Source organism: Scomber scombrus, chromosome 18 (genome assembly GCF_963691925.1).
Source record: "Scomber scombrus chromosome 18, fScoSco1.1, whole genome shotgun sequence".
Taxonomy (NCBI): domain Eukaryota; kingdom Metazoa; phylum Chordata; class Actinopteri; order Scombriformes; family Scombridae; genus Scomber; species Scomber scombrus.
This window is the reverse complement of record NC_084987.1, coordinates 18,814,498-18,841,161: the sequence shown is the minus strand read 5'-3', so window position 1 is coordinate 18,841,161 and position 26,664 is coordinate 18,814,498. Positions and strand designations below refer to the sequence as shown.

At 41.9% G+C, this 26,664-nt stretch overlaps 1 protein-coding gene across 1 annotated transcript in view; it reads right to left on the bottom strand.

Annotated features, from left to right (window-relative positions):
* Positions 1-805: 805 nt before the first annotated feature.
* Positions 806-26,664, bottom strand: part of grin2aa (glutamate receptor, ionotropic, N-methyl D-aspartate 2A, a) — a 132,990-nt gene continuing 107,131 nt past the window's right edge. Inside the window, 6 exon segments of the mRNA XM_062438268.1 lie at positions 806-2,773; positions 4,718-4,956; positions 9,914-10,011; positions 10,778-10,867; positions 15,447-15,607; positions 26,411-26,640. Of these exon segments, the coding sequence (XP_062294252.1) occupies positions 806-2,773; positions 4,718-4,956; positions 9,914-10,011; positions 10,778-10,867; positions 15,447-15,607; positions 26,411-26,640 (2,786 nt within the window).

Sequence of the window (26,664 nt, the reverse complement as noted above, 5' to 3'; positions counted from 1 at the left end):
GCACAACAATATCTAACTGCCAAAAACTACTGGATGCTCCGCTCTGTGCCATTTAGCCGCTCATCTCCTTTCTCCCTCTCTCTCCTCTTGCACTGCCAGGTGTCTCGGTGGCCATATTTGTCAGAGTAACAAGCAGCAGACCGTTGGACTAGCTCACTGTGACGCCTCTGCCCTCCTGGGACGCCTCCATGTCTGGCCGCCACATCAAACCTGCCCATCTGCTCTCCTTGTCAGGCCTCCTCTCTTCAACCAGCAAGCCCCAAGCTTGACAGTGGAGGTGGAAAAGAAAATGGGATGCAGAGGGTTTGAAAAAGAGGTTCTATACTCTCTACCTCTTTCTCCCATAATTTCTCCCCTCTACCTCACAGCTTCCTCCAAATTTCAATCAAAAATCAACTGCCTGTTTCCTAACAACTCTTCCACAAGTCCTCTGTTACTGTAACTAAGCCTTCTTGGTCCCACCACAGGGATTATGCCATTACCTACCTCCTTTAAAAACCTCAGGGGGTAATGATTCCCCTCTCCTATACACCGGGATACCTTATGGTAGAGTGCCGGCCATTCAGCCAACTCACTGGTACATGGCAGAGAATGGACAGAAATGGAGATATCATCGGCAAAGAGAGTAGTAGTAGTAATAGTACAGTCATACCCAAGTGGGCACGAGTTCTTTTGGATTACAATGTCAAAGAGAAGGAGAAAAATGTGTGGCTATGGCATCCCTTAGTGGATAACATAGTTGATAAATTATAATACAAACCCAGAGAGGAGTAAGGAGGAGAAAACACATCATTTCTTATATCAACTAAACATCTGACTCCAGGCTGGGGATTTTTTTATAAACCCGTCTATTGCTGAACTGGGCTGAGTTTAGGACGCCACGTGGGGCTGGGTATGCAGTAGTCTTATTGGTTGAGTAAGGCATCACATGCTCTTTATTGTACATGTCATTAGCTATCCGCCCATCCCGTGAGCAGTATGAGGTGGTGGATTTAACAGAAGAGCGGAGATTGTTCGCATCGTTACGTGTTTTGATGGGGGCCGCTCCAAGGACCGCTGCTGGCGAGGCCACCGCCAGCTGTTTGTAAATATCAGAGGAGCTACGCCCATGGACCAGTCTGCTGCTGGTGTCATCCCTCAACGAGTGGCTGAGGAAAGGGTTGTCCGAGCCATGGGACGGGTACAGGGACTTGCTCCTTTTGCTCTCCTCCAGGTTGTGGTTAAACAGCATTGATTTGGACCCGGTGCCAAACAGTTTGCCGGAATATGGACGTATGCCAAAGAGGTTCGCATAGTGCGAGTCAGATGCGGAGTCCAGGAAGCGATCCTTCTCCTTGAGGCTGACACTGCGTGCTGGTCGGCCCAGGTCTACATCCTTAGGTTTTTCCAACATGATGTTGTCAAAGGAGTGCTGACGACTCAGCCTCAATCGATTTCTCTTCTGGACATGCGGCCCATCTGTCTGTGGCCAATAGAGACCAAACATTTCATCTGGTTGCTGCTGCTGCTGCTGTTGGTGGTGCATGGTGGGACTGACCAAGGGGTCTGCAAGAAGCTGGTCCTCACTAATGTCATACAAGTTGGCTGAGTGGAGACATGCTTCACACCGGTTATAAGGTGAACGTGTAGCAGAAGCTGCAGCAGAGGCAGATACAGTAGGGGGGTACTGCCCTCCTTGTTGGTAGCCAGCAGTCACTTTTGACAAGCAGGAACGGCAGTGTGTCTGTTTATAGCGATCAATGGATTCATGTGGAGAAAGGTTTTTGTCTTTCAAGTTATAGTGTTTAGAGTAAGCTGGATCTGGTAGAAGATCTGAATCTGTGTGATGCAATGGTGAGGAGTTCAGATGAATGATTGGCTGCTCACACTTCCTAAAGTTGTCACTGTGGTCGGAGTAGATCTCAGGGAAATCCAAATCGTCAGCAGCAAGTCCTCGACTCTCACGGTAGTGAATGGGGTCTGAGTGCAGGCTCAGCTCTCGGTCTGAGTCAATGGTGTAAATTTTCTCTCCTCCTCCTCTCCCGGTTTGGTTAGGTCCACTGCTGACCTGCTTAGTCTTTAAGTAGGACAGCTCCACCTCACTGCAGTCCCTAGGGTATTTTGACGTCACGGGTCTTTTTTTTAAGTTGTCCTTGGGCTTCAGGTGCTTGTTGTTTTCTGGGTCTTTGTAGGAGGCTGCCCTGCTGGAGCAGTCGGAGATGTCAGAGTGGGCTGGTTCCTCAGGGAGGTAGCGCTGCGTCTTCATCGACAGTCGTGGGTCAGGCATCAACATGTCAGGCATAGGGGGAGGTCCAGGTGGTGCCGAACGAAGCGTATCCACAGACTTCTTCCACAGGGTCCGGGGCGGCTTGGCGTTGGTTTGGACTGAATCAGCACTTACTGCCACCTCCACCGTGTTGGGATTAGCATCATTTAGGGTCAGAGGATGTTGGCCTCCCTGGAAAATGTAGTTGTTAAGGTGGTCTTTGTGGCGGTTAGCAAGATAAGACTGCAGGTCACCCGTGTCCCCATAGATCATATCTTTGGGAGCATAGCTTCGGTTGTCAGCATAGATAAAGTTGCCCTTCTCTGCCATCATGTCCATGATCATGGGGCCAGCTGAATGCATAAACTCACGTTTGGGTGAGTTCATGCGGGAGCCACTCAGGTTAGACATGTTTGTCATCTGTTTGGCTGACTTAATGAGCTTAAGCATTTTGTCCTGAGGGCTAAAGTCCAGATCTGTCTTTTTCTTCATGTCAATGTGGACTCCATGGATGCAACTCCAGATTCCCTGCATGGTGACAGATGGATGATCAAGTGGAATGGATGAGGGATTTTTAAAAAATGAGGAATGGTAACAGGAGAAGATGAGAGTAAGAGAGTGAGATAACATGAGATGAGAGGGAGGGGATCAAACATAAAAAGAGATTGAGAGAGAAATGGAGAGAGACAAACAGAATAATGATTACTTATCCACTCTGGCAAAACATATTTGTGCTCTGTATTTTTTATTGAGAGTCACTGGTAGTGACTCAGCAAATCACTGTATATTGAACCAACGCAAACTTTTATCACCATTAACACAACTTGAAACTGTTGAATTAGGTTTACTTTCATTTTCTCTTAAACATACTTGCTGAGCTTACAAAGAAAATCAAATTGCAACCCCCAAAAAAGATAGAAAGTTCTTTTGTTTAAGATAGGAATCTTCTAAGCAACCATGCGTGATTGATTTAGAATGATGCTGCTGTAAAGACAACAGAATTATTTTGGAAGCACTTCAGAATTAATCATGAACACACCAAGGCAAAACATTGTTATATCTGTATATAATTCAAACAGGATAAATCCAGTCTCCACATTGCCAGTACAATCCCCTGTCCATCATGACTCAAAGAACAACCAGTGTATATTTTCTAAAGGGGACACAGACAAAATGTGATGCAATGCATTGAAACTGCCAGCACCATCAATTTTAAACCTGTATTTTGCAAAAATACCAGTGTTTTACAATTCATCCAAACTGAATAACTCAAATCAACAGTGACCTGGGGACAAATATGAGAAAACAGTTACAATATATATCTCCTCCAAGCCTCCTTTAGAGGACACTTTCTCTTTTTTTTTTTTTTTTTACCAACAACAGATAACAGGAGAAAATACCTTTCACTGCATCTATAAGAGAAGGTTATAAAATGTTTTTAATAGATTAAAGTCAAAACAACAGCATCCAATACCATGTTTTAAGGTAATGCCATAAAGCTTCTTTTCTATAGCTCAAGTCAAAAAGTAAATTCTTTCCTCACACTATTTCTCAGTTCACAAATATGACCTTTAAAAAGTATTTATCACTTAAACAAATTCAAAGTGTTTTTTAGTTCAGCACATATTTTGTGGAGCAGATTAACACAAGATTAAGGATGTCTTTTGTCCTAAATCACTTGAGAATAGCTGTGATTTTTTTTCCAAGAGCCTCACTTTATCCTCTATAAAAGTTTTTCACTCTTTACTATCCTCTCTCTTAACTTTTCAAACAGAGTCACATTCTGGCTCAAAAATAGTGCAGAGACACTGCAGTGCTTTTAGGGATGCATGTCCATGTCTTTTGTTCTCACACACAACAAGGGAGAATGCTGACCTTTTAACGGAATGAGAGAATAGATTGATTTAGTGTGGGTTGCCATGATTTCACCCCAAAAGATGCTGCAATTACAATCTATTTTTGTCAATATCCAGGGCTGCCTCGTGATCCCCCCTCCCATCTCCATCCCCATCCTTCCCTCTCATCCTCTTTTCTACAACACTCCCTCCTTTGCCTTGTTTCTCTCATTTCCTTAGTTTAGCAATGGCTCTTGTTCTCTGCATGTGTGTATGCTTGCTCCGCTCTCTCACCCTGCTGATAGAGAATAGAACTAAAATAGGCCTGTCTGACCCCAATAAAGCAGCATTAACCCCCAGTTCAGATCTAGTGCTTCAATGGCCGTTATAGCCTTGCACACCACCACTGTTGGCCCAGAGAAACTACCCCAAGCCCAGATATTCAGAAGACCACATATTCACATGTGTGCTGCACACACTCAGTGGCCTGCTTTTGTGAGCTGACTTGGGTCAAATTCAATCTGTTAGTTTCAATCTGTTGTTTTAATCTCCCAAACCACAAAACAGACTAAAGAATTCATGTAGAACATAAACGCACAAGCAAGCATTCACCCCCTACACGTAAACATGTTCTCACCCGACTGATGGAGAAAAGAAGACCTGGCGTGCCAGAGCAGACGCCGGTGAAGCAGTATCTGAGCCTCCAGTAAAAGAGATGCTCAGAGACAAAGGTGATAAGAGAGAGCCCCATGGCCGTGGCAAGCATGTAGAAGACCCCCGCCATGTTGTCCACATCCAGCTGACTGGACATCACCTCATTCTTCTCATTATGGCAAATTCCTGTCAGCCACTGTGCTTCTAGTTCCTCCATTTCACCTGAGAGGCAAAACAAAGAGAGAGACTTGAATCTGTTACTGGGCTTGTAATGCATTAGGTCAATGATTTCTAATTCCCTGATACTGCAATTAGTTTGACAGACATTTACAGTTACTGTAGAAATACTGATGACTTTACTGTAAATTAAAAGTGTTGTGTAAAAATTATACATAAAGAAGGTGTACTTTTAAACTATGTGCATTCTATGTATTGTTTGTAATATTGATTTATTTTTTAAAATGATGACACCAACCAAAAACTAATGTCATTAGTTTAAAGGCTAATCTAAATATCACATGTTATTTCAGTGGCATTTCCACCAAAAGGATATCTACCATTTATTTGCATGAGTTGACATAACACAGTTTATTTTGGGCAAATTCAATTTAAAAAATATACATCAACTTTTAAAAATGTATGCTAATAAATGTCTTTTTGGGGACGTTGTATAAAATACATTTCTTTGGCATCACTAGGTGCTCAGCTTCCAGTCCTGTCGATGTTGCCTGATAGGGGAAAGTTTCTTTAGTGTTAATGAAAGAATGGTAGAAAACAACCTTAAAGATCTTATCTTTTCTCATTCCTCACTCTATGTTCCTTTCCCTCTGTTCCCCCTCCCTATTTGGCTTTCTCTGTGACATTTGGCGCGTGGCTAATCCAATCTGTGTCATTCAGGGCTGGATCACTAAGGCTGCTAGTGAGGAAAGACAAATATCATGGTGGTGTTTAGCTAGATGTCTTGGGGGTGCAGACTCACTAAGACATCATTAACCCTTTGGAACAATTTAGAATAATTTGTCACCTGCTAGATTTAGAACATGTCAATTGATGTAGATACAGCATGCAGGTATGTTTTTAATATGACATTATGACTTTGTCTCTTTAAAAAAAAAATCAAGTGCATTCAAGGGAAAAGCTGTGGGGGAAAGTATTGATAAAATTCAAATTGTGTTCTCCTTTTAGCAGTCAGATGGCTCAAGCAATAGTCTGGTGAGAAGTCAGTTGGAACACAGGAACACAAGTCTGCACAAGTTTTATCTACATTTGCAAGGTTTTGTAAAAAAATATTTGGTTTAGGACGTGAAAGGAAAAACTTATTGAAGAATGTGCCTTAACGATACAGTATGATGAACAATAGTGGAAAACAACTAAGTGCATTTACTCAAGTACTGTACTTCTGTACAATTTTGAGGTCCTTGTAATTTATTTGAGTATTTCCATTTTGTGCTACTTTATACTTCCACTCCACTTTATTTCAGAGGGAAGAATTTTATTTTATACTCCACTACATGTATTTGACAGCTTTAGTTACTAGCTTTTGGATGAAATTCTGACTCAATGGATAATATAACAAACTTTTTTTTTTAAAACCCAACAACACATTGTTAATGATTAAACCAGTGGTTTCCAACCTTTTTTGCTTTTGATGTCTTATAATAAGCAGTAGGTGGTGGGGTCACATTTTAGATGTCTAAATGACTCCCATTGATACATTTCAATACATTTTCAAATGTTCCAATATTTGCCCAAAAACCAAATAATAGTGGAAAAAAGTCCAAAAACTGAGAAGAGATTTGCGTACTTATTTCCTCTCCCATTAATAATCTCACAACTCCTTTTGTGGAGTTCCTCTGATTGTGTGTCTCAGATATCCCTGCTCACACCAGGGGGCACACACTTGACCTGGTTAACACTGACTTCACCCCCATCAACAACCTACAGGTCTATGATCTGGTTGGGTCTGACCACAAGGTGGTCTCAATGGATTTGACATTCACGTCACCCCCAACTAAACATAAGTATCAAATGCTTGTTTGGAACTTGAAAACAATTTAATATGGACCACCAGCACATCACCTGCCCAGTTTCTACATCTTTGAATGAACTATTGGCACTCTGCAATACATATCTGAGCAGTGTCTTTGATATTCATGCCTCTGTTAAGACACATAAGGTCAATTTTTAATGCTCTGCTCCCTGGTTCACTCATGAACTGCAGCAAATAACAGCTGGAACAATGCTTCAGTGGAGGGTAGTGGACTTGACAAATTGGTAGTATTCCATCTGACCTCAAGGTTGCAACCATCTACCCCATCTTCAAGAAGGCCACCCTGGATCCAGAAGTTCTTGCAAGCTACAGACCTATCTCTAACCCCCCTTTTATGTCCAAGGTGCTGGAGAAGCTGGTTGCTTCTAAGCTTCAGGACTACCTTAAACACAACATATATGAAAAATATCAGTCAAGCTTTCATTCAGTACACAGCACTGAAACAGCTCTGCTCAGGGTTGTGAAACAATTGCTGATGGCAGCTAATGCAGGGTCCCCTTCTCTCCTGATTATCCTTTACCACCATTGGACTGTCAGACGGTCAGTTCTCAATCCCATCTTCTATACCTTCTATATGATCCCCCTTGGATGTGTTATCAGCCCACATGGTATGTCTTTTCATTGCTATACTGATGATACCCAGCTGTACATCAAAATTGCCCCAAGCCCTTATGCAGCCATGTCAAGCCTCAGCACCTGTCATAAGGAGATAAAGACCTGGATGAGCTCATATGTCCTATTCTATGTCCTACAGGTAAACAGCAGCAAAACTGAAGCTCTCCTCATTGGCACTCCGCACCAGATTCAGTCATCCCCCATACCTTATATCTCCTTTGATGGCCAGAACATGCCCCTTTCCTTCTCAGTCACTAATCCGGGTGTTAGGTTTGATCCTAAGATGACTTTTAATGACCATATAGGACAACTATGCAAAAGCTCTTTCTACCATGTCAAAAACATCTGGAAACTCTGGCCCTCTCTAACCTTGTCAGATAAAAAGAAACTTGCCCATGCCTTTATTTCCTCATGACTGGACTACTACAATGTGCTGTTCACATTCTCTTCCTGGCAGGAGCACCATGAAACTCCAGTAAATTCAGAACAGCACTGCCAGGATCCTGATAAAAATGTGAAAACAAACATATAACAATAATTCTGTTTTCACTGCACTGGCTCCCTGTCTCCTTCTGGACTAATTACAAAGTCCTGCTACTCACATACAAATCCATCAGTGGACATGTGCCTGTCTACCAACAGGAACTGACCATACCACAAACCTCCACCCGCATCCTCAGATCTGCCAGCAGCCCCTCCAAATCGAGTCTCCTAAACCATCTAAAATTGACCTAAAAAGACCTTTCTATTCAGGGAGGCCTTTTCATCTTAACTCTTATTTTCTTTATCTTGTGCGTGATCTATGTAATTAATAGTATGGTCAGATGCAGGACTTTTTGTAATAGAGTATTTTTACATTACTGTCCTGGTCCTTTTACTCAAGTAAAAGATCCCAGTACTTCTTTCACCATTAATGATGAACCACAAATATTGCATGGAATCCATTCTCAGGACCTTCACTTAGTTTGTTCATGATGCTTATTTGCACTTTGAAATTAACTCTAGCTGAAATATAGTTGAACATGGATAGTTGCTGATCCTTACCGGATGATATTCAGGTCTGACAGATTACATGTATGACTTTGCTACACTCTAAGAACCTGTACATTTGGGCATTCAGGCTAATGTCGCTCCTCCAAGTTGAATACATTTGATTAGGAATATACAGTTTTGCAGACACATGTGGATCTGCATCTGTGTCAGCTATGTCTGTGCCAATTCACGGGTTCCCAGGCAGTCTGTTCTGTATTTATGCCTGTCTTCTCATCTGTTTGTTTTTCACCTCCCTTCACTCTTCCCCGAACACATCTTCTCTCTGCCTTGCCTCTGTCCATGAAAAGCCACATGCTATTCACCCACACTATGTCTATCAGATCAAGTAACATCTACTAAGACACAGAGTCACTGTCATCTATTAAGGACCTATCCTCTACTCACTCACCATCTCTCTCTCTCTACCTGACACACACTTTTTCCTTGTCTTCCTCTCATCTCATCCCTTGCTCCATGTTCCCTCGTCCTGTTTTTGACTTCTGTCTGGACATCTCACACACATACTGTCTCTATGTTTTTCGGTGTCTCCATCGATTTTCCCTACATCTGTTTCCTCTCTCTACCTCTGTTAAGACTCTGTGCATGTCTTTTATATTTTTCGCCCTTGCCATCTCAGTTTTTCTGTCACTCTCTGTTCTCTCCTCACATTTCTCCTTCTCTTTATGACTTTTCTGCCTTTTTTTAATAAAGGAAAGATTTTAAGTTTATCCATATTTCATTTACATATTTATGTAAAGCTACAAGTATAAAAAGAGTAAATGGGATTAATAATAAGGAGATGAAAACAAAGCAAAATGAAACACTGAGCTTGATTTTTGTCAAAAATTACCCAGCCATAAAAATAAAAAAAAAATGGTGGAGTGTGGCCTCCATGCTCTACCGCCTTGATAAGATTTGGTTAGAGAGGATTATTGTGACACCAATGTTCATTTAATCAACTTCAGTGCACTTAATGTGAGTGGCTGTGAACACTTGCATCAGCAAAATGCTTTCGATGTAAAATGTAAATGAATCTGTCACTAAAAGCTTGAGCTGTCTCACTTTCTCTCTGTTTCACAGGAGGAAATTGTTTATGTAAGAACTTCTGAGGCTACTGTAATAAAGGAATGTGGTGATTCAGATAGAGTAATGCGTACACACACAAACAAACATGCACACACAGAGAGATCTGGTGCTGCAGAGAGGAATATATTAGAATAACTTACACACTCTGCCCCCCTGTTTAGAGCAGCCTTTTGTGTCCAGAATAACATCAAAGGGCTATTTATACTTCATTGCATTCCCTTTGTGCTGTCAGCAGACAAGGCAGTAGGGATGTGTGTGTGAAGGAGAGACAGTACATGAGGTGCATATGCATGAATTATAATGCTGGCAAGGAACGATGTAACCTTTTGCCTTCTTCGGACAGTGACATGCACTTTGTATATGCGTATGAAAATACTGTGTGAGTGTGTTTCTCACCATCTCCGATGATGGCTAGAATAGCCAGATCCACCTGTCGTTTCCAGTAGGAGCCTTTCTGTAGAGCAATGCCGTAACCAGTGGTAGCAAAAATGTACCTGAACGCAAGCACATCGAAACACACACGCACACACACGCACAAACACACAAAACACATATTTTAACCTTCAAACAGAAGTTTTTAACCTTTATTACTCCAGATGGTGTCACTGTAAAATATTTTTAAGCAGATACCTAATGCATAATGATACATTCAAATGTCATGAGGTGGAAATTGAGGTCATACTACATATATATCTATATATCTATCTATCTATCTATATATATATATAGATAGATAGATATATAGTATTATATTATAACCATTTTACCTTTATATTTTTAATCCAGGTTTCTCCTATTTATTGACTTTTAGTGTACAGGGATTGCCATTTCTTCCGAAGATATAATTAAACTTTTAACAAAATGATTATATTTTAATGAGAATTCAGGCAGTGAGAAACCCAGGTTAATGTACACCTGTTTTTTCCAACTTTAAAACACTGGACTGATTACTCTGTTTGACTCATTTGGTTCCATGTGTGGAAAATGTCACTTGAGCTCAGGTGGCATCACATAACTGCACTACTACCTGAAGACATTGGTCTCTGCTCTCTTCTAAGAAAAAAAAGAGCATCATGTTAACATGTTGAAATGTAAAATGAACAGAGGCACATGATGATGTTACACACTTTGGAAACAAATTTCCAGGCAGAAATTTGTTTTCAATATGTAACATAAATAAACTTGATAAAAAAGACCCACCATAAAATGAAGGTAATCCACACTGAACGTGTCTTTTTAAAGAATTAAAGGTTTAGTTACCCGCTGCCAATGGTCACCAGCTTACATCCCTCGTCTCTGCCAGCCATGTAGTTCAACACTGCAGCATCATAGATGAAGGCATCCAGTTTGCTGCAAAGAAGGAGAAAAAAACAGAAACAGAGGAGAGAGACAGAGGAAAACAGACAAAGGGAGGGGATGAAGACGAAGCGTGAGGGGTTTCAAATTTTTTAAAGAGAATGAGTGAGAAGTGCACAGGAAGAGACAGAAAGCAGACGAGGGGCTTATTTTTCAGAATGTGTTGTTTGCGGATCAATTCTAAAGTGTTAAATCATCTTCAATACGACAGCAATCCAAGCATAACCAAACACACAGTGGGGAGTGGCTGCGGTTCAATACAGCACGCTTCACTGATGATAGGACCTTGGAGGCACATGGACGACCCAAACAAACTTTAGACAGACACAAACATTTACACAGCCTCTCTCTCTCTCTTTCTGCCTCTGTCAACACACACACACACACACACACACACACACACACACACACACACACACACACACACACACACACACACACACACACAAAATAAGCAGGTTGCAAAGTGGAACGTAAAAGATCCCAGACTCAGACTGACATTTTCAATGTAACTGATGCCGTCACAAATGGCTGCTTTCTCAGTGCACATGCACACACTGTCTCTCTCTCACACACACACACACACACACACACACACACACACACACACACACACACACACACACACACACACACACACACACACACACACACACACACACATAGGCACACACATACATATAGAGAGCCCTGCTAATACTGCAGTGACTGGCTGGCATTTACTGAATGTCAGATCCAGCCCTCTAACGGAGGCTCACAGCCGATAGTTTAGCTGTGTAATTAGCTTAACCCAGCACTGGCTCCATCTACACGCTGTGTGTCCAAACATGTGGGGAACCAGGCATATGTGTATGTACACTTGAGTATATGTGTGATTGTGCAGATGCGACTGTGCACTGGTGCATGTCTGTGAGCATGGATTTGACCGTGCATGTTTATAGATGCTAGCCAAACTGTAGCTCTAATGGCTTGGAGGGGGATTCAGCCATCACTGATCTGTCCCACCTTTATTTTGGTTGAATAAAATCTATCAGCCCTGATTTTCCTGCCACTTCTCTACTGTACCTTTGAATGTTATCTTAAACACCGCAAAATGACCATTCTCTGTGACTCTGGATCTTATTTGACACTACTACAGGGCAAGTTCTCAGCAGAGTACATGACCTGTCATTGAATTACTGTGTAAGTAGCATCTATACAACTAAGAAGAATAACATTTTAACATCACTGTATCATAAACTCCAATCCAAAATAACTTTAACTGGGAAATATGCTGGCCACAGCAAGGCTCAAGAAATGCCAAAACGTTTTGTGTTAAGGCAGTTCAGTTCAGTTCAGTACTTGTTTGTCCCACTGGAGGAAATTCAGCTTGTAGCAGAGCACATATAAACAGTGACAATACACACAAACAGTGCAACAAAAACAACAACAATAAAAGATATATATTGTATCGGATAGTGAACAAGTACAACAATATAATCTGAATTGGATAAGATGAAGTGCTACAATACTAAGTGTGAGCAAAAAGTGCGCCGGTGCAAGGTAACAATTAGCTTTTGTTAAAGGTAAGCGTGTGTATTGCACTAGGGAAAACGGAAAATAGAAATGTATTGCACTTTGCCCTGGGAACCATGTACCTTTGATCTGAAGGGAGAAGATCAAATGTCTCAAAGAGAGGATTATCTGGGCTCCCTAAAATTGATCCTGCCTTCCTTTTAGACCTGGAAAAAAAGTCTGACAGTCTTGTCTGACAAGGAGGACTGCTGTTGGCCAATCATATTGCTGGCCATCTTAGCAATGTTGCCCAGTCTTTTTTGTTTCTTTTTGTTTTGGTTATTCAGACAAATAATCCTGTCTGGCCCAGGGTTTTTGCATTCTATTAACAATAACTGAGAGAAGCTGCTCACAGACTTTAGGTTACAGTAATTAAAATCACAGAGAGTGAGGCTGGGGGTGTCAGGGGACATGGATTGCAGTTTCTGTGTTACTTTGTAAATGGTGTTGACTGTGTTATCTGCATTGGCTTTGGGGTTTATATAAGCAACAGTTATAAAAATTAAGGGGAACTCACAGGGGAGGTAGAAAGGGTGAACAGACACTGATAGTAGCTCAGTGTCAGTGTACACATATTCTCTGACAGTGATCGTTGTGCATCACTGCTGGTTGACATACAGAACCCTCCTTTTTGAGACTTCCCAGTGGTATGTGCATCCCTGTCCCATCTGATCACCACTTAAAGCCACTGATTGTCAGGTTGCCGTCTGTGTCCTCAGCTATAAACCAGGCCTCTGTGAAGGCCACAAGGCATGCGTACCTGAATTCCTGGATGTGGATCATGTTGTCTTGAACCTCATAAGTCTTGTTTCGTATTGACTGCACATTAGTCAGCACTGTGGTGGGCTGAGGAATATGTCGTGACTTTTAGTCATTTCAGCCTCTCTCTCACTCCTACCCTTCTGCCACACTTCTGCACTTTAAAGTTATAATCTACATTTTGGATCTTGTAGTGAAAGATGTTATCTTTGCAATCCTGAATCAATGAGTGATCATCAGATTGTCGGTGTTGCAGCAGGAACTCCTGAGAGTATCGGATTCTACCTGTGAAAGTTTGGTTAGTTTCATACAAACACTGGTTAACTGTGAACAAGATCCATTGAATAATCAGAAAAAGTAGCTCTATAATTCAGTCCTGATATACATAGACTTGAATAAGATTCACAACTATAGATTGCTACAACAACATACACACACAGACACATACAAACACTCTGCCACCCTTCTCTGTATCCACTTGCCACTTGCAAACTGGAATTTGTACAGTCCCATATGGTACATGGAGTAAGACATTCTACCTGTGCTTTTACTGTAATGAAACTTTTTTTTTTCTGGGTGATCCTGTGTTTTGTTTTTTGCTTTCTGCTTTTTTGCCAGGGACCTCTACATCAAGACTGGCTGCACTATGGTCGGATTTAATTGTTTGTGATGTGGCTCTCTTGTCAATTTGTATTGCCTTGAAAGCCTATTGCCATCATCCATTTTTGCTTAACAGAAAAGAATGCAAAACTTTGAAAATAATCAATGGAATTGTCTATTGTTTAAAACTTTGCTGTAAATGCGACTGATCTGGGCTACAAAATATGATCAAATCAATTCAGCTCCCCTTTGCATAGTTTCAGTTCTTGTGCCTGTAACACAGCTTGTGTGTAAAGCCTGTCAGCATTATGTGTGATCAGAGCTAATCCAGCCATCAAGCCTTAAACAGCTGAACACTGCAGCGTTGCTCATCTGCTAATACCACAGAATAGAATTATCAATGAGGGTATTACTGACTGCACACACCTGCAGGTCTGCTGTTTGTGTACAGATATACATGCAAGCATTTTGCTTGTGTGCATGTAGAATTAGTTTACAGAGGTATGTATGTTTGTGTGTGTTTACGTATGTGTTGCATGTTAATATAACAGTACAGATGAGAGCGACTCAGAGCATTATAGATGCTGGAGTGGTTTAAGCTGTGATGTCTTGCGTGTTTACATCCAGTTTACTTATGACTTATGGATGAGCTGAAGACATAACTGCATAAAAAATCATGGATCATAAATTATCTCCTCATATTTGTTGCTTGTGTATTTCTTTTTCTTTATTTCTTCCATCCCCCTTCCAGGGGTCGGTCTGAGCTGAGCACTCAGATTTGATCCCACCCCACTGCCATTAACCAACCAGAAATAACTTCTTGTCATATCACCTCATCAACCTTTTGTCCTTTACCTTAGATTTTTACAGTCTTTTTTTTTCTTTTTCCATCCCATCTCTCCATTCCTTGATGTACTTCTTTCCAGCCCCCAATCTCTATCTCCCTTCCCATCTCCTCAATTTCCCTTCTCTTTCTTTTCCATTGGCCCCTTTTTTCATTCCATTACCACATTCCTTTCTCTAGTCTTTTGGCCCCATCCTGCTGCCCTCCACCCTTGCCTCATTTCCTCCAATAAGACATGTTGCACTTGGCTTTTTTCCCCATCCCCCTTTCCTTTTCCCCCCCAGCTGATGGTGTGATGAGAGTCACCCCTCTGCCTCTCCTCTTTCCTTTTCTTTTCCCAGTCTTTACCTCCACTTTTCTATCCATCCAACCCTCTAAAGTCATTCCCCTCTTTCAATTTGTCCTTGGTTAGCTTTGTGATATCACCTCGACACACACACACACACACACCACCACCAGTACCATTATAGAGACCAGTACTAAAAATAGTACTGCTGTTCCCAATGAGGAAGACCATTCATTCCCAGTCTCAGAGGAGCTGTCACACACACACACACACACGCACGCACACGCATGCACACACACACTCTCAGACACACACACACACACACACACACACACACATATATATGAAAGCAAGTACATTCAGACATGCAATTACACACAAAACTGTACATTCTGTATTTGGTGTGTAGGTGCCCACACACACACATGCACACATAGACTGTAGTGATTCTGTGACTCTTTTGCATTAATGAGAAATTAGCACATGTACTCACCAACATGCATATACAAACAAACACAAAGTCTCCGTACCCAGTTTTGAGGCTGACAAGTGCATCCACGACTCCAGTTTGATGGTATTTCACCATGTACTGATGCATGGCAGGGTAGTTCTTCCTGATGTTCCTCTCAGTGGATCCGTTTGGAACAGTCCCAAAGCGGAACGGAGGTGAGTATGCATATGGGTTCTGAAACTGTGGTGGAGGAAAGAAGAACAATGGAGAAGAAATAAGGAGAAAGGAGAAAAAAAGAGGAAAAATTAAAGATTAAACAGGAACACAATGAGAAATAGGTGAATGTGTGTGTTTGTTTTTGTGTTTTTTTTCTTAGCCTGACTGTGTGTGTGGGCGTAGGTAACCACTAGATGGATTCATTCATTTTTAGTTCCACTATGGTTAACTCTTCCCCATTTATAAATATTACAGGCTTAACAAAAAAACATATTCACATTGACAAGAATCTCATTTTGGAGATGACAAAAAGGAATTGGTCTGGCAAGGACAACTTCCAGGTACTGTACTGTATCAATGTCTGCCTTGGTACCCAAACCAAGATATTGCTGGGGTAAGATTATTGCAAACTGATTCCATGACAGGTCCATATATCTAAATGTCTGTTTTACTTCACTTTCACATATTAATACAACACAGAGTCAACCAATGGGCAGTACATGAAGGCTTTCATTTGCATATTATTAGCAATGGTGTTCTGTGTGGTAGCTCTATTCTTGTTACACATCAGTAAAAATCATCTGTTAGTTGAATTTGAATTATTTATTATAATTACACCACAAAAATATCTCCATAATATATATGTAAATATGTCTAGATATTAATGCATACTGTATCTGTCTGCACATATGTGCATCTCTACTATGTAATCAGGTCAGGGTACGTTGATAAGTCACTTTGCATGGGCGTGCATGTGTTAGTGGTGATGTCATGTATTGTGTGTGTCAGCATCACAACCAAGGACCCTCAGGAGACACTCTCTTCTCACGCAGCCAGGGGGGGATTGTTTCTCTCTTTCCTCCCTCATCTTTTCTGCTTCCTCTGTGGCCCTCTTAAGATGAAGTAGTATGGCTTTAAGGTCAGAGGAGAGTACACCTGACAAGGGAGGACACTGGCTCAAATCATTAGGCCGAATGGGGAGAGGCAAATTGGAATGAAAGGGGTCCTCTCTTATTCAATAGTTACCAGTGAAGGGCTTTTTAGGACTGCACCAGCTGCTACTACTGAAAGCTTGATGCAGAGATGATGAGAAAATAAAAGCAAAGGCAGAAGAAGGTTTATGTTCTAGACAGATGGAGATCATTATAGTCAGTGCCCCGTTACATTAAATGGCCATGACCAACAGCAAAGTACTCACACATAATTACACAGTACAATACGTATTGTGAATTCTAATACTTTCAGGTAGATTTTTAAAAAGCCTAGAGGGGACTCCATATAGAATAAATAGAAGTACCAAAAGAGCCATTTATTGTTTTAATATTAAACAAATAATTTTGTATTTGAAATTTAAACAAATCCTGGAAAATCTTTCTGGTCGTCAAAGGACTCCACATTGGATTCTAACATCATGGTTAACTGTAACCTAAGTACTTTCTCCTTGTTATGTATATATACTTCAGTTTTTCCATTCTCTTTTCTTCCCCTCTCTTGTTTTGTCTCATACCTCTTTCATGGCTATCTTTTCTCTTTTGTTCTGCTCCTCTTCTGTTCTTCTCTATCTCTTTATTTTGCAAGTTCTGCTGTTATGTAAGCAAATGACTCCCTTTTGTATGTGTGTCTAACAGTGTCTTTGTCTATGTAATGTTAACGTATGTATGTGTGTGTATGTGTGTGTTGGGGTCACAAGACTTTAGATCTCTCTCTCATACCTCTGTTTTTCTGTGTCAACTCTGTTGTCTCTCTCCTAACACTAACCCTAACCCTTTTAAAGCAGGTATTTATAAAAATCCTTGTGTGTGTGTGTGTGTGTGTGTGTGTGTGTGTGTGTGTGTGTGTGTGTGTGTGTGTGTGTGTGTGTGTGTGTGTGTGTGTTCTAATTGTTTTGGTCACACCTTTGCTGCTTTGCATTATTAATGCAGTGTCACCTCTTACTGTTGACTTGGCAGTCTGTAGACATTTTCCCTCAACTTTCTGATTAAGTGGAATTTGAGTTCTGTGGGTAGGAAGTACAGCAAATCCCACATGTATTTATTTGCATGCTTTATTTATGTTGTGTATTTTTCTTTATTTGTATCTCTGCTAACGTCAAAGATGCTCTCTGAACCTGAAAGCAATTTACAAGTGCCCTTCAAACGCAATCTTAATACTGCCCCAAATGTAAAAGCATATTCAATGCATTTTTCAACATACTTTCATGTGTTCAGACAGGCATATCTACTCTCAAGGGCTTTCTTTTTCTATAGGCTTTTTTGCCATGGTAAGTGGCTCTGGAGATGGCAATCTCAATCTGTCGGTCCACCACTTTGGTTGAGACTGAAATATCTTGAATACTTTTGGATGGATTGCTATGAAATTTTGTACTGACATCCATGATGCCCATAACTTTTCATTGAGGGACAACATGATATTGACATTTGGGGTGAGAGTGAAATATTTCAACAACCAAAGGATGTATTTCCAAGAAGAACAATTCTAATCACGCTGGCAGTCTCTAACTAGCAAGTCAAAATGTTCTCTTATTCAGTGAAACATCTACATCTGTACGCAGATGTTTATCATTACCAGATAATGTGATCTAATGACTTTGGAGGCTTTTTCTCTAGTTTTTTTATTTGGCTGTTTTTGGCTGTGTTTAGACTGAACATTTGTGCTGACAATCATGGTCCTCAGAGGGTGAATTGTTAAAACTTGGATCACTTTCCTTTGGTGGCATCATCTGGTCGAAACTCTAATTTCTTATAGTTTTATTGATGATTTTAGTGATTTTTTTAGTTTTGATCAGGCTTCTGCACCTGAGCCTGTTGATGGCTCCCCTGCTGCCACAGACCACACCTTGCCTCCTACTTCCCATGTCCGGTCCACTGGGTGTGCACACTCAGGTGCTGTCTGGGCTGGCTAATGGCTCCTCTGTTGGCCTGGACCGTGCCTCACCTGCTGTAGACCAGGCCCTGCCCCCCAAGAGGCCAGGCATGAACACACAGGTGCGGTGTCCACCATCAGTCCTTGTCTATGGTCCGATACGTGGCGGTGTGCAGCAGCTGGACTTTCTGTTATCCAGGTGCCTGCTTAAAGGACATTAAACCAATTGCTCTGCAGCTGCAGCCTAACCCTAACCCAGAATAATTCTGTATCTGCAATTGTTATCCAGGCCGGAAAAAATTATGTAAAAAAACTTGGTTGGACACTTTCAAAGAGGGGTTCAAGCTCCTAACGGACAGTCTGCTGGACACCGGGAAGCAGATCATAGCAATCATATTCTCTTCCCTTTGCTGGAGCGCTCCTGATGGGTCCTCTGTCATGATGATTCTGATTGCACGCTCCATTGCCAACAAGACATTTTCCCTCAAAGAGAGTATGGACTTTCTATTCCTCACTAAATCCTGGCAGTGAAATATGGAATGGAACTTTGTCTGCATCATGTTGTGGAAGAGATCTTGCAGTGATTTTCAAAAATCACTTTGACTGTCACTTGATTAGCACTGAGACTTTCCCCTCATTGGAACTTAATTTGACCAAAGTTGGTTAGTTGAAGTCTTTTTATTGTATTTCAATTACTGTTTAATTACTGTTGTTATTGGATTTTAACTTTAACTTTGACAATGCTATGTCTAAGGTAGTGTCTGTATTTCTTCATATTACTGAGTCTTTTAACTTTCTACAATATGTTTCTGGGCCCACACATGGAGCTCGGCATACTCTGGACATAGTTTTGTTTCACATAGCCTATTAAATATGTTCACATGGAGGATTTCCTTGTCAGCCATCCCAAGTGTGTTATTTTTGATGTTTCTAGTAATTTGGATCCGCTGCATCATAAACACGTGTCCCATAGGCGCATCATTACCAAGAGCACAGTTGAAAACTTCACAGCTTTTGTTTGACCCTGATTTGATGTTAAGCTGTAATGATGTGGAGACCTTGGTCCAGTTATTCAATGAATAGTGTGTCTCTGTATTGGATATAGCGGCTCCTTTTCAATCTGGAAAATTTCATGAAATCGTCATCTTAGATTAATGAATCAATCTGCAATTTTAGGTGGAAATGTAGGAACACAGAGAGCTTATAGAAAGCCATCAAGGTAGAGGCCCATCTGCTGCATCTTGAAGAGCTTTGAATGCAATGATGAGGGAAGCTTGGACTGCCTTGTTTTCCTAACCTAATTTAAACCAACAAAAGACATAAGTCAAAAGTTCTCTTTGAATCTATTAACACTATCATCTGCCCCACAAGTGACAATAACTGTACTAATTTTTTATGGACAAAGTCAGTGACATCAGAGCAAATATTCCCCCATCATCAAACCAACATACCATTGGTGTTTCCATATAGGACATTAATAAATTGTTCCACAAAATTAAACCTTCATCTGACCCTGTTGACATTCTTCCTTCATCCTTCTTTTTTAATTCAAGCCTAACAAGACTTAACACTGAATAGTGGTGCAAAACAGGCAGTCCATGGGCCAGGACAGTGTGCAGATAGATGGTGCTTGGGTGGGCAATCAGAGCATGGGAAATCAGGGAGAATACACCCAGGTGGTTGGCCAGAGTGTGGAAAACCAGGGGGGTGGTTGGTATAGCTCTGGGGGTCATCCAGATGAGAGGGGCTGCTCTAAAGGTTGGTGACAAAGTCAGGGCTACTCTGGAGGTAGTGACTCTGCTGGAGGACAGGAAGGGCAGCCAGCACAAGAAAATTTGGCTGCAGGTAAGGGCATGATGCAGAAGAGGCAGACCACTGGAGCACAGAGCAATAGGCAGGGAGCTGGAGATCTGGCTTGATATCTATGAAGATGATTGAGTGACGATCTAGAAGGTCTGGTTGTTGGTCAGCAGAGACAGCTTACTGGAGATACTCACTGCCTGTGAGTTGAGGGGAGCCAGCGAAAGGAGCCAGGGAAACAGGAGACTGCTGAAGCACAACCACAGGGGACTGCTGCAGCTCAGTAATAGGGGGCTGTTGCATCTCAGGAACAGTGGGCTGTTACAGCTCAACAAGGACAGGATATTGCTTCAGCAAAAGTTCAGGAGGTTGGGAAAACTATCGGGCTAGTGCATGGGCTGAAAGCTCGGAACCATGGGCTGAGGGCAAGGCTGGAGGGTGTTGGATGGCTGCTTCAAGTAGAAGCCAGGAGACCCCAGGGGAACGCAGAAGGCTGTATTGGTGGGACTGGGAGGAACAGTGAAAACGAGAGAGACTTTCCACCTGGAAGTAGCCATCTCAGGATCTGTCTCCCAGATGGCAGTGAGGAGCCTAAAAAGAATCCTTGCTTTTTGTCAAGTAAAATGTCTCTTGATATGCTAAAAGTCTCCAATACTTGACTAGTCTGAGCAGTTGAATATCTGTTGGGTCTATTATTGGCCAGTTTGTGCGGTTGACATTGTCTGTGGGGATTTGGGCTGGACTTGGAGGAGCATGCCCATACAAGAAGCAAGCCAACTCAAGGGCAGAGGCAGACTGGAGCCTCAGAGTCCCAGGTGCAGGCCAAAGACCAGGGTGGAGGTTAGCCTCACCAGCCTGCTTACCAGTCAGCTGAGTCTTTGTGGTGCTAGACAGTGGAGACTCAAAATGACTCAACCATAAATACTACTGCTGTGAGTGAGAGGCAATGAGTTTTGCCACAGTCTGATCAAACTCAGGAACTGTTTCTAAAAAAAGGCGTTGCTCTGCTGGGTCTGTATCTTGGTCAGTTCCTACTGTCATGGCTTTACAGGAAAGTGGTCCCAAATGCAGAGAGAACAAGCAGGAAACAGGAACTGAAGGAAACATTTATTTACCAGACTACGGTTAGTGGCAGACAAAGACGGAAACAGAACTGGCTGACATGAAACACAAGGAGCAAAAAATAACAGCGGAAAACTTCAGGATACATTGATCACAAACTGACAATGAACTCAAAGAATAAACCACTAAAAACACACAAGGAACTGATCACAGAACAAGACACAGCTGGAGTGAGGCAGGCACTGGAAAAGGAATGAAACATAAGGACTGTTTAACAATGAAGGCAACAATTGTGTGGCAGGCAACAAACAGGACAAGGTTAATGAGACTGAACACTGAACAGGTGTGCAGGACTGGACACACCTCTGGAAACACAACGTCCAGAAAGGGTTGATGACAGACTCCCTTTTCAGGCAGACACAGCCAATCACCAAACTTAAAATGTGGTTATGTGTGATGATAACAATGGGCAGGAGCAGCAGCAACTTCAGTTATTTAAATCTTAAGCAATAAAGTGTTTTAAAGTCATTATGCTCTGAACCATGCATATGGCTTCTTCTCCATGGCCTAGACTCATAGCTATTTTAGTATTCTTAGCCATCTGCACAGCCAAAATCAAGTAAGTCTTTGGTAACATTTATATGCAGTGTTTTTTGCTAATAAATTAAGTTTATTTGGTCAAATATCCTATGAAATTATGCATACCTTGCTTTGAGGAGACCCACTGTCTTTTTTTTTTTATCAGTGGACTCAAGAGATCTTTTCTATTTCAATACTCATGTGTAACACCTTTTTCCAAACACACATACACAACTGTCCACTAAAATTTGGATGTATGCAGCCAGGCAATCTGGATGCTTTTACAGAATAATGTGTGTCTCATACAGGCAGTGCTTCGCTGTTGCTCTCATCCTTCTCAGTTCATTGACAGCAAATCTGCTTATTGATTCATCATTGCCACCTTTGCCTTGGTTGGGACCACACAGAGAGTGGCATCATGCAGTCACCTGTCTATTGATAAGGATGGGACCATTTTTGGCTGGTTGATGTGTCTCCCCACTGCGACAAGAGTAACACGGAGATCAAGATAGATATCCCCCATTTCGTCTGGTGGTCCACCACCATTGCAGCTGGTCAAATTGGCTGAGACTGTCCCAGTGGCTTCATCGAAAAAGACAATCACCACAACCTCTTGTCTATGTCTGCGAGATCACTGAACTTCAGAAATCCAACTCTGACTTCAGTTTGTTGTGATCTCCCTGAGTTATGCCATGTTATGGCCATGGCAGAGAGCATAAAAGGCTCACACTGCTCACACCTGTCTTGCCCAAACCACTTAACCAGCGATGTGGCTTTTACAGCACAGCTCATCTGGCTCAACCAGCCTTTGTTTCACCTCATCTCCTGGACATTTGACAGTGTGTCGAAATGTCCTGGAAGAAACTGGTCAAAACCATGTCACCAGTTGTCCACATGGAGACAGGCTGTCTCAGTGTGCTCCCCATAGAAGACATAGTAGACATAGTAGCCAACTTGATTCCTCATTTAGCTGGCTGACAAGTGGCTTCCTCCACTGGTGCAGGATAGGGAATAGGGAACATTTTGAGAAAATGTCCAGGCTGGGCCTGCAGCCGGTGTGGCAGCTAACAACCTGGTAGTGTTGGGTGTTGCTGTGGCTTGTATGACACAGGAAAGGCTAATACCCAGGAAATACACAAGAAATTCCTGAATTTCATCTTTCTGGGGATAATCTAAAAGTACAACAGGAAACTGTTTGTTTACTACCTGGCTTCCCGCTCGTTATGCAAGTGTGCAGCACATTCAGGACATGAGGGCCTTCTACTTATGGGACCTCATTGTCATGGCATGGTCCAGGGAATGGAGCATTTTCCACACAGCAAATTGGTTCTGCACCTATACTGGTTAGGTTTTACCATCAACTGGAAGAGGAGTGCTATCGGCCATGTCAACAGTCAGGGGGTGAGCGGGGACACCTGCATGGGGAAAGCAATAGTTGCAACACATTAACTTCCTTGAGCTTCAGGTGGTGCTCTTGGTTCTCCAACACCTACTGATCTGGGTTCAGTGGAGTCATGTGTTGGTGAGAACAATCAATGTCAATGGTCTCAGTTAGTGGGACTGGTCTCAGTAAGTGTCAAGGACATACGCACTGCAGCTTCTTGGTCTATGCCTGGTCAGTTCATAACATTCTATTTCTTGGACATGACAGGCTCCTTTTGAAGGTATGTGCTAGCAGGGGTGACTCAGGATTTGTGAAAATGGTGGTGTGACTGTCAGCTGTGGTACAGCTGACTCCCCCAACATTCACCCACCCTTGGAAATATGCACCTGCATTTTCCCATGATCCATGAGGACTCTGGGCATAAGGGGTGTGGGTTTTATGTCCATGTTGATCAAAGTACTTAAGCCAATTATAAAGTCTGATGACATTCATCAGGCCTACTGTGCCCATAGAGTCCAGTAGAGGGTAGAGACTGTGTGAGATAGAATGAAGGTTACAATATTGTAACCCTACCTTCTTAAGGACAGGCAGAGACCTCTAGCTATGGACCCTGCTGCTCCTACACTGTATGCTAGAGTGGTTTTGGGTTGTGAGCAGCATTAAAGCTCTGCCTTATATATTGTATGAGACACACATAATCAGTAGGCACATGCTGATAGGCCGGGTTTATACCTGCAAAATTCAGTAAGCGATTGCATCCATGTTATTGGAGGAAAGTATTACTGATAGAGTCCAGTAGAGGGATCCACCTGTGCTTATAAAACTAGGGTTACAATACAGTAACCTTCTTTTCTATCTGGGACCTATTTTGATCTAAATTGATGCCTGTGTGAAGTTCCAAAACCTAATAACTGTTGTTATTTCATATTGCCGTCACTACAATACAATGCTAGAGTTCTACTATACCACTTGCCTGCTGAAATTATAATATACACGTGTGGTAAAAACTTGCTCTGCTATCAGATGTCCAGAAGAACAGTATGTCATCTTCAGCAAATAAAAACAGAGGAGACACATAGGCCACTGTTGTAAAGACAAATCCCCATTGGCTGTACGGCCTTAAACAACATAGACCTGTTAAATGACTGCCCTCCACTTGTGCATGAGATAGCCCGTCTGGGATACTGTGGCCAAAAGCTTAGTAAACATTCCTTACTCCCTCTTCATAAATGTTTTAGATAAATGAAAACAGTTCGTCATGACATTCATAGCAAAAATTTTGTCAATTTTATAAGTGAAGTAAAACAAAAGTGCTTACGTTATCAATCCTCATCACTTTAGCTGATGGGTCTCTTTATTTCAGCTTCAACTGGTTTGACATACAGACTTACCTGTGTAGCCAGTGCATCATTGCAGGGGAAAAATATTGAATGTCAATTTATGCGTTTGTTTTGTCAGCAATTCAAAAAATGTTGCTCGGTCTGTGATGTAGCTGAGTATGTAGAGCTGTTTGGTCATTAGTCGCACGTTTGATGGGTCTGCAAGTGACTCCAGTCCTCATGTGAAAGTGTCCTTGAGCAAGACACTGAACCTCACATTGCTTTCAAAGTGTGTGCATGAGGTAAGTGCAAGCTGCCTTGGAGAAAACGTGTCAGCTTAATGTAATGTAATGTATTGTTTCTATGATTTTTAAAAACAACTGTGTCAATCAAAGCCTATAAAAACAGTCCTTCTGTTGGGCTACCTAGCCAGTATAAAATGACAGAGTGCACTGAGGTGTTTTTATTCAACTGCTGGCTGACTAAAGTGGGGCTCAAACTAAACATATTGCACTTATATTCAAGTGGCATGACTCCAATAGGTGTTGTTGTGTATACATAATATGCGTTAGTGCTAATGTGTTAGCCATATAGAACATAAGCGAAAAACTATAAAGCCTTTTCTGTGAGTTTGTTTTTAAGCCTTTCTGTCCCACAGTTTTCCAAAATCAGTTAAACCAGTTTCAAGGACATTTCATTGTCCAGCATTTCCATGGTGAATTTTCCTTATCATTTTGCTGGTCAAAGACGGCTCAGTGTTCAGCCCCGCTCAGCTAATCTGTCTGAATGGCCGTTTACCCTTTTTGTCTGGTTCCACTCTTGGCTGACCCTCTCTGTCTTTCCATATCTGTTTTACTCTCTTCCGTCTCATGCCTTTCCTTTCTCCCTACCTCAGTCGTCAACCTGGCCCATATCTGTCCGCCTGTTGTCTTGTACCATCTTGTGTGTCTTGGCCTCTTGCTATTCCTCAGTCGCCCTCCTGCCAGTTGCTGTACCCCTTATTCCATCCCTCCCTCCCTCTCTCCTTCTGCATGTTGTCAAAACTCTCTACATCAGTTTAAAATGTTCTCTCCTTGGTTGCATCTCCACATATATTTGTCTCTCTCTCCTCAGGAACAATGTACAGTACCCTTTTGTTTTGCTTTTCTTCTCAATTTCTCTTCATTTGGTTCGACCTTTTACTTTAATCTTTCAGCCTGTCTTCCTCCCCCTGCAGAGCAACCTTTACCACTTTACTATATCAACCTTTCTTGGTCTTATATTCTTGCATATTAGTGCATATAATCACATTTGCATGTATATAATTATATTTTAAGTCAAAACCTTTCAATGTTGAACATTTTGAAGCTTTTGAGACCAGTACACGTCTGCTGGGATGTGAATGGAATAGTTCAAACACACACAAAATATACATACAGTACCAGTCAAAAGTTTGGACACACTTTCTCACTGATGTGAATGGGAAAGTGTGTCCAAACTTTTGACTGGTACTGTACATATATTATTGTTTTCTGTACATTCCAAACACAAAACCATAATATCAGCCCTTTTTCTTATTTTCCTGAAAATGCTGTGGGAAACATCAAGTCTACTAATTAAAGTGTGTGTGTGTGTGTGTGTGTGTGTGTGTGTGTGTGTGTGTGTGTGTGTGTGTGTGTGTGTGTGTGTGTGTGTGTGTGTGTGTGTGTGTGTGTGTGTAAAACTGTAGGCCATTTAGAGCCCTGGAAGTGGGTAAAACCTCCAAGGTTTTTTGTCCTATTCTTTAACTAATCTAACTAGCAAACAAACCCCTATCAATAAATCCCATCTCTTTTCCTTTACCTTGTTGTCAGAAAGCCCGGTGACTTGGTCGACAAACTCCTCCTGGATCATGAAGGCAGCCAGGTTGGCAGTGTAGGAAGCCAGGAAGATGACAGCAAAGAAGGCCCACACAGACACTATGAACTTACTGGTGGTTCCCTTTGGGTTTTGTACTGGCACAGAGTTGTTGAAGACAAGACCCCATAGCAGCCACACGGCCTTGCCCATTGTAAAGGAGGGGCCATGAGGGTCTGGGAGAGAGAACAGGGGAAAGA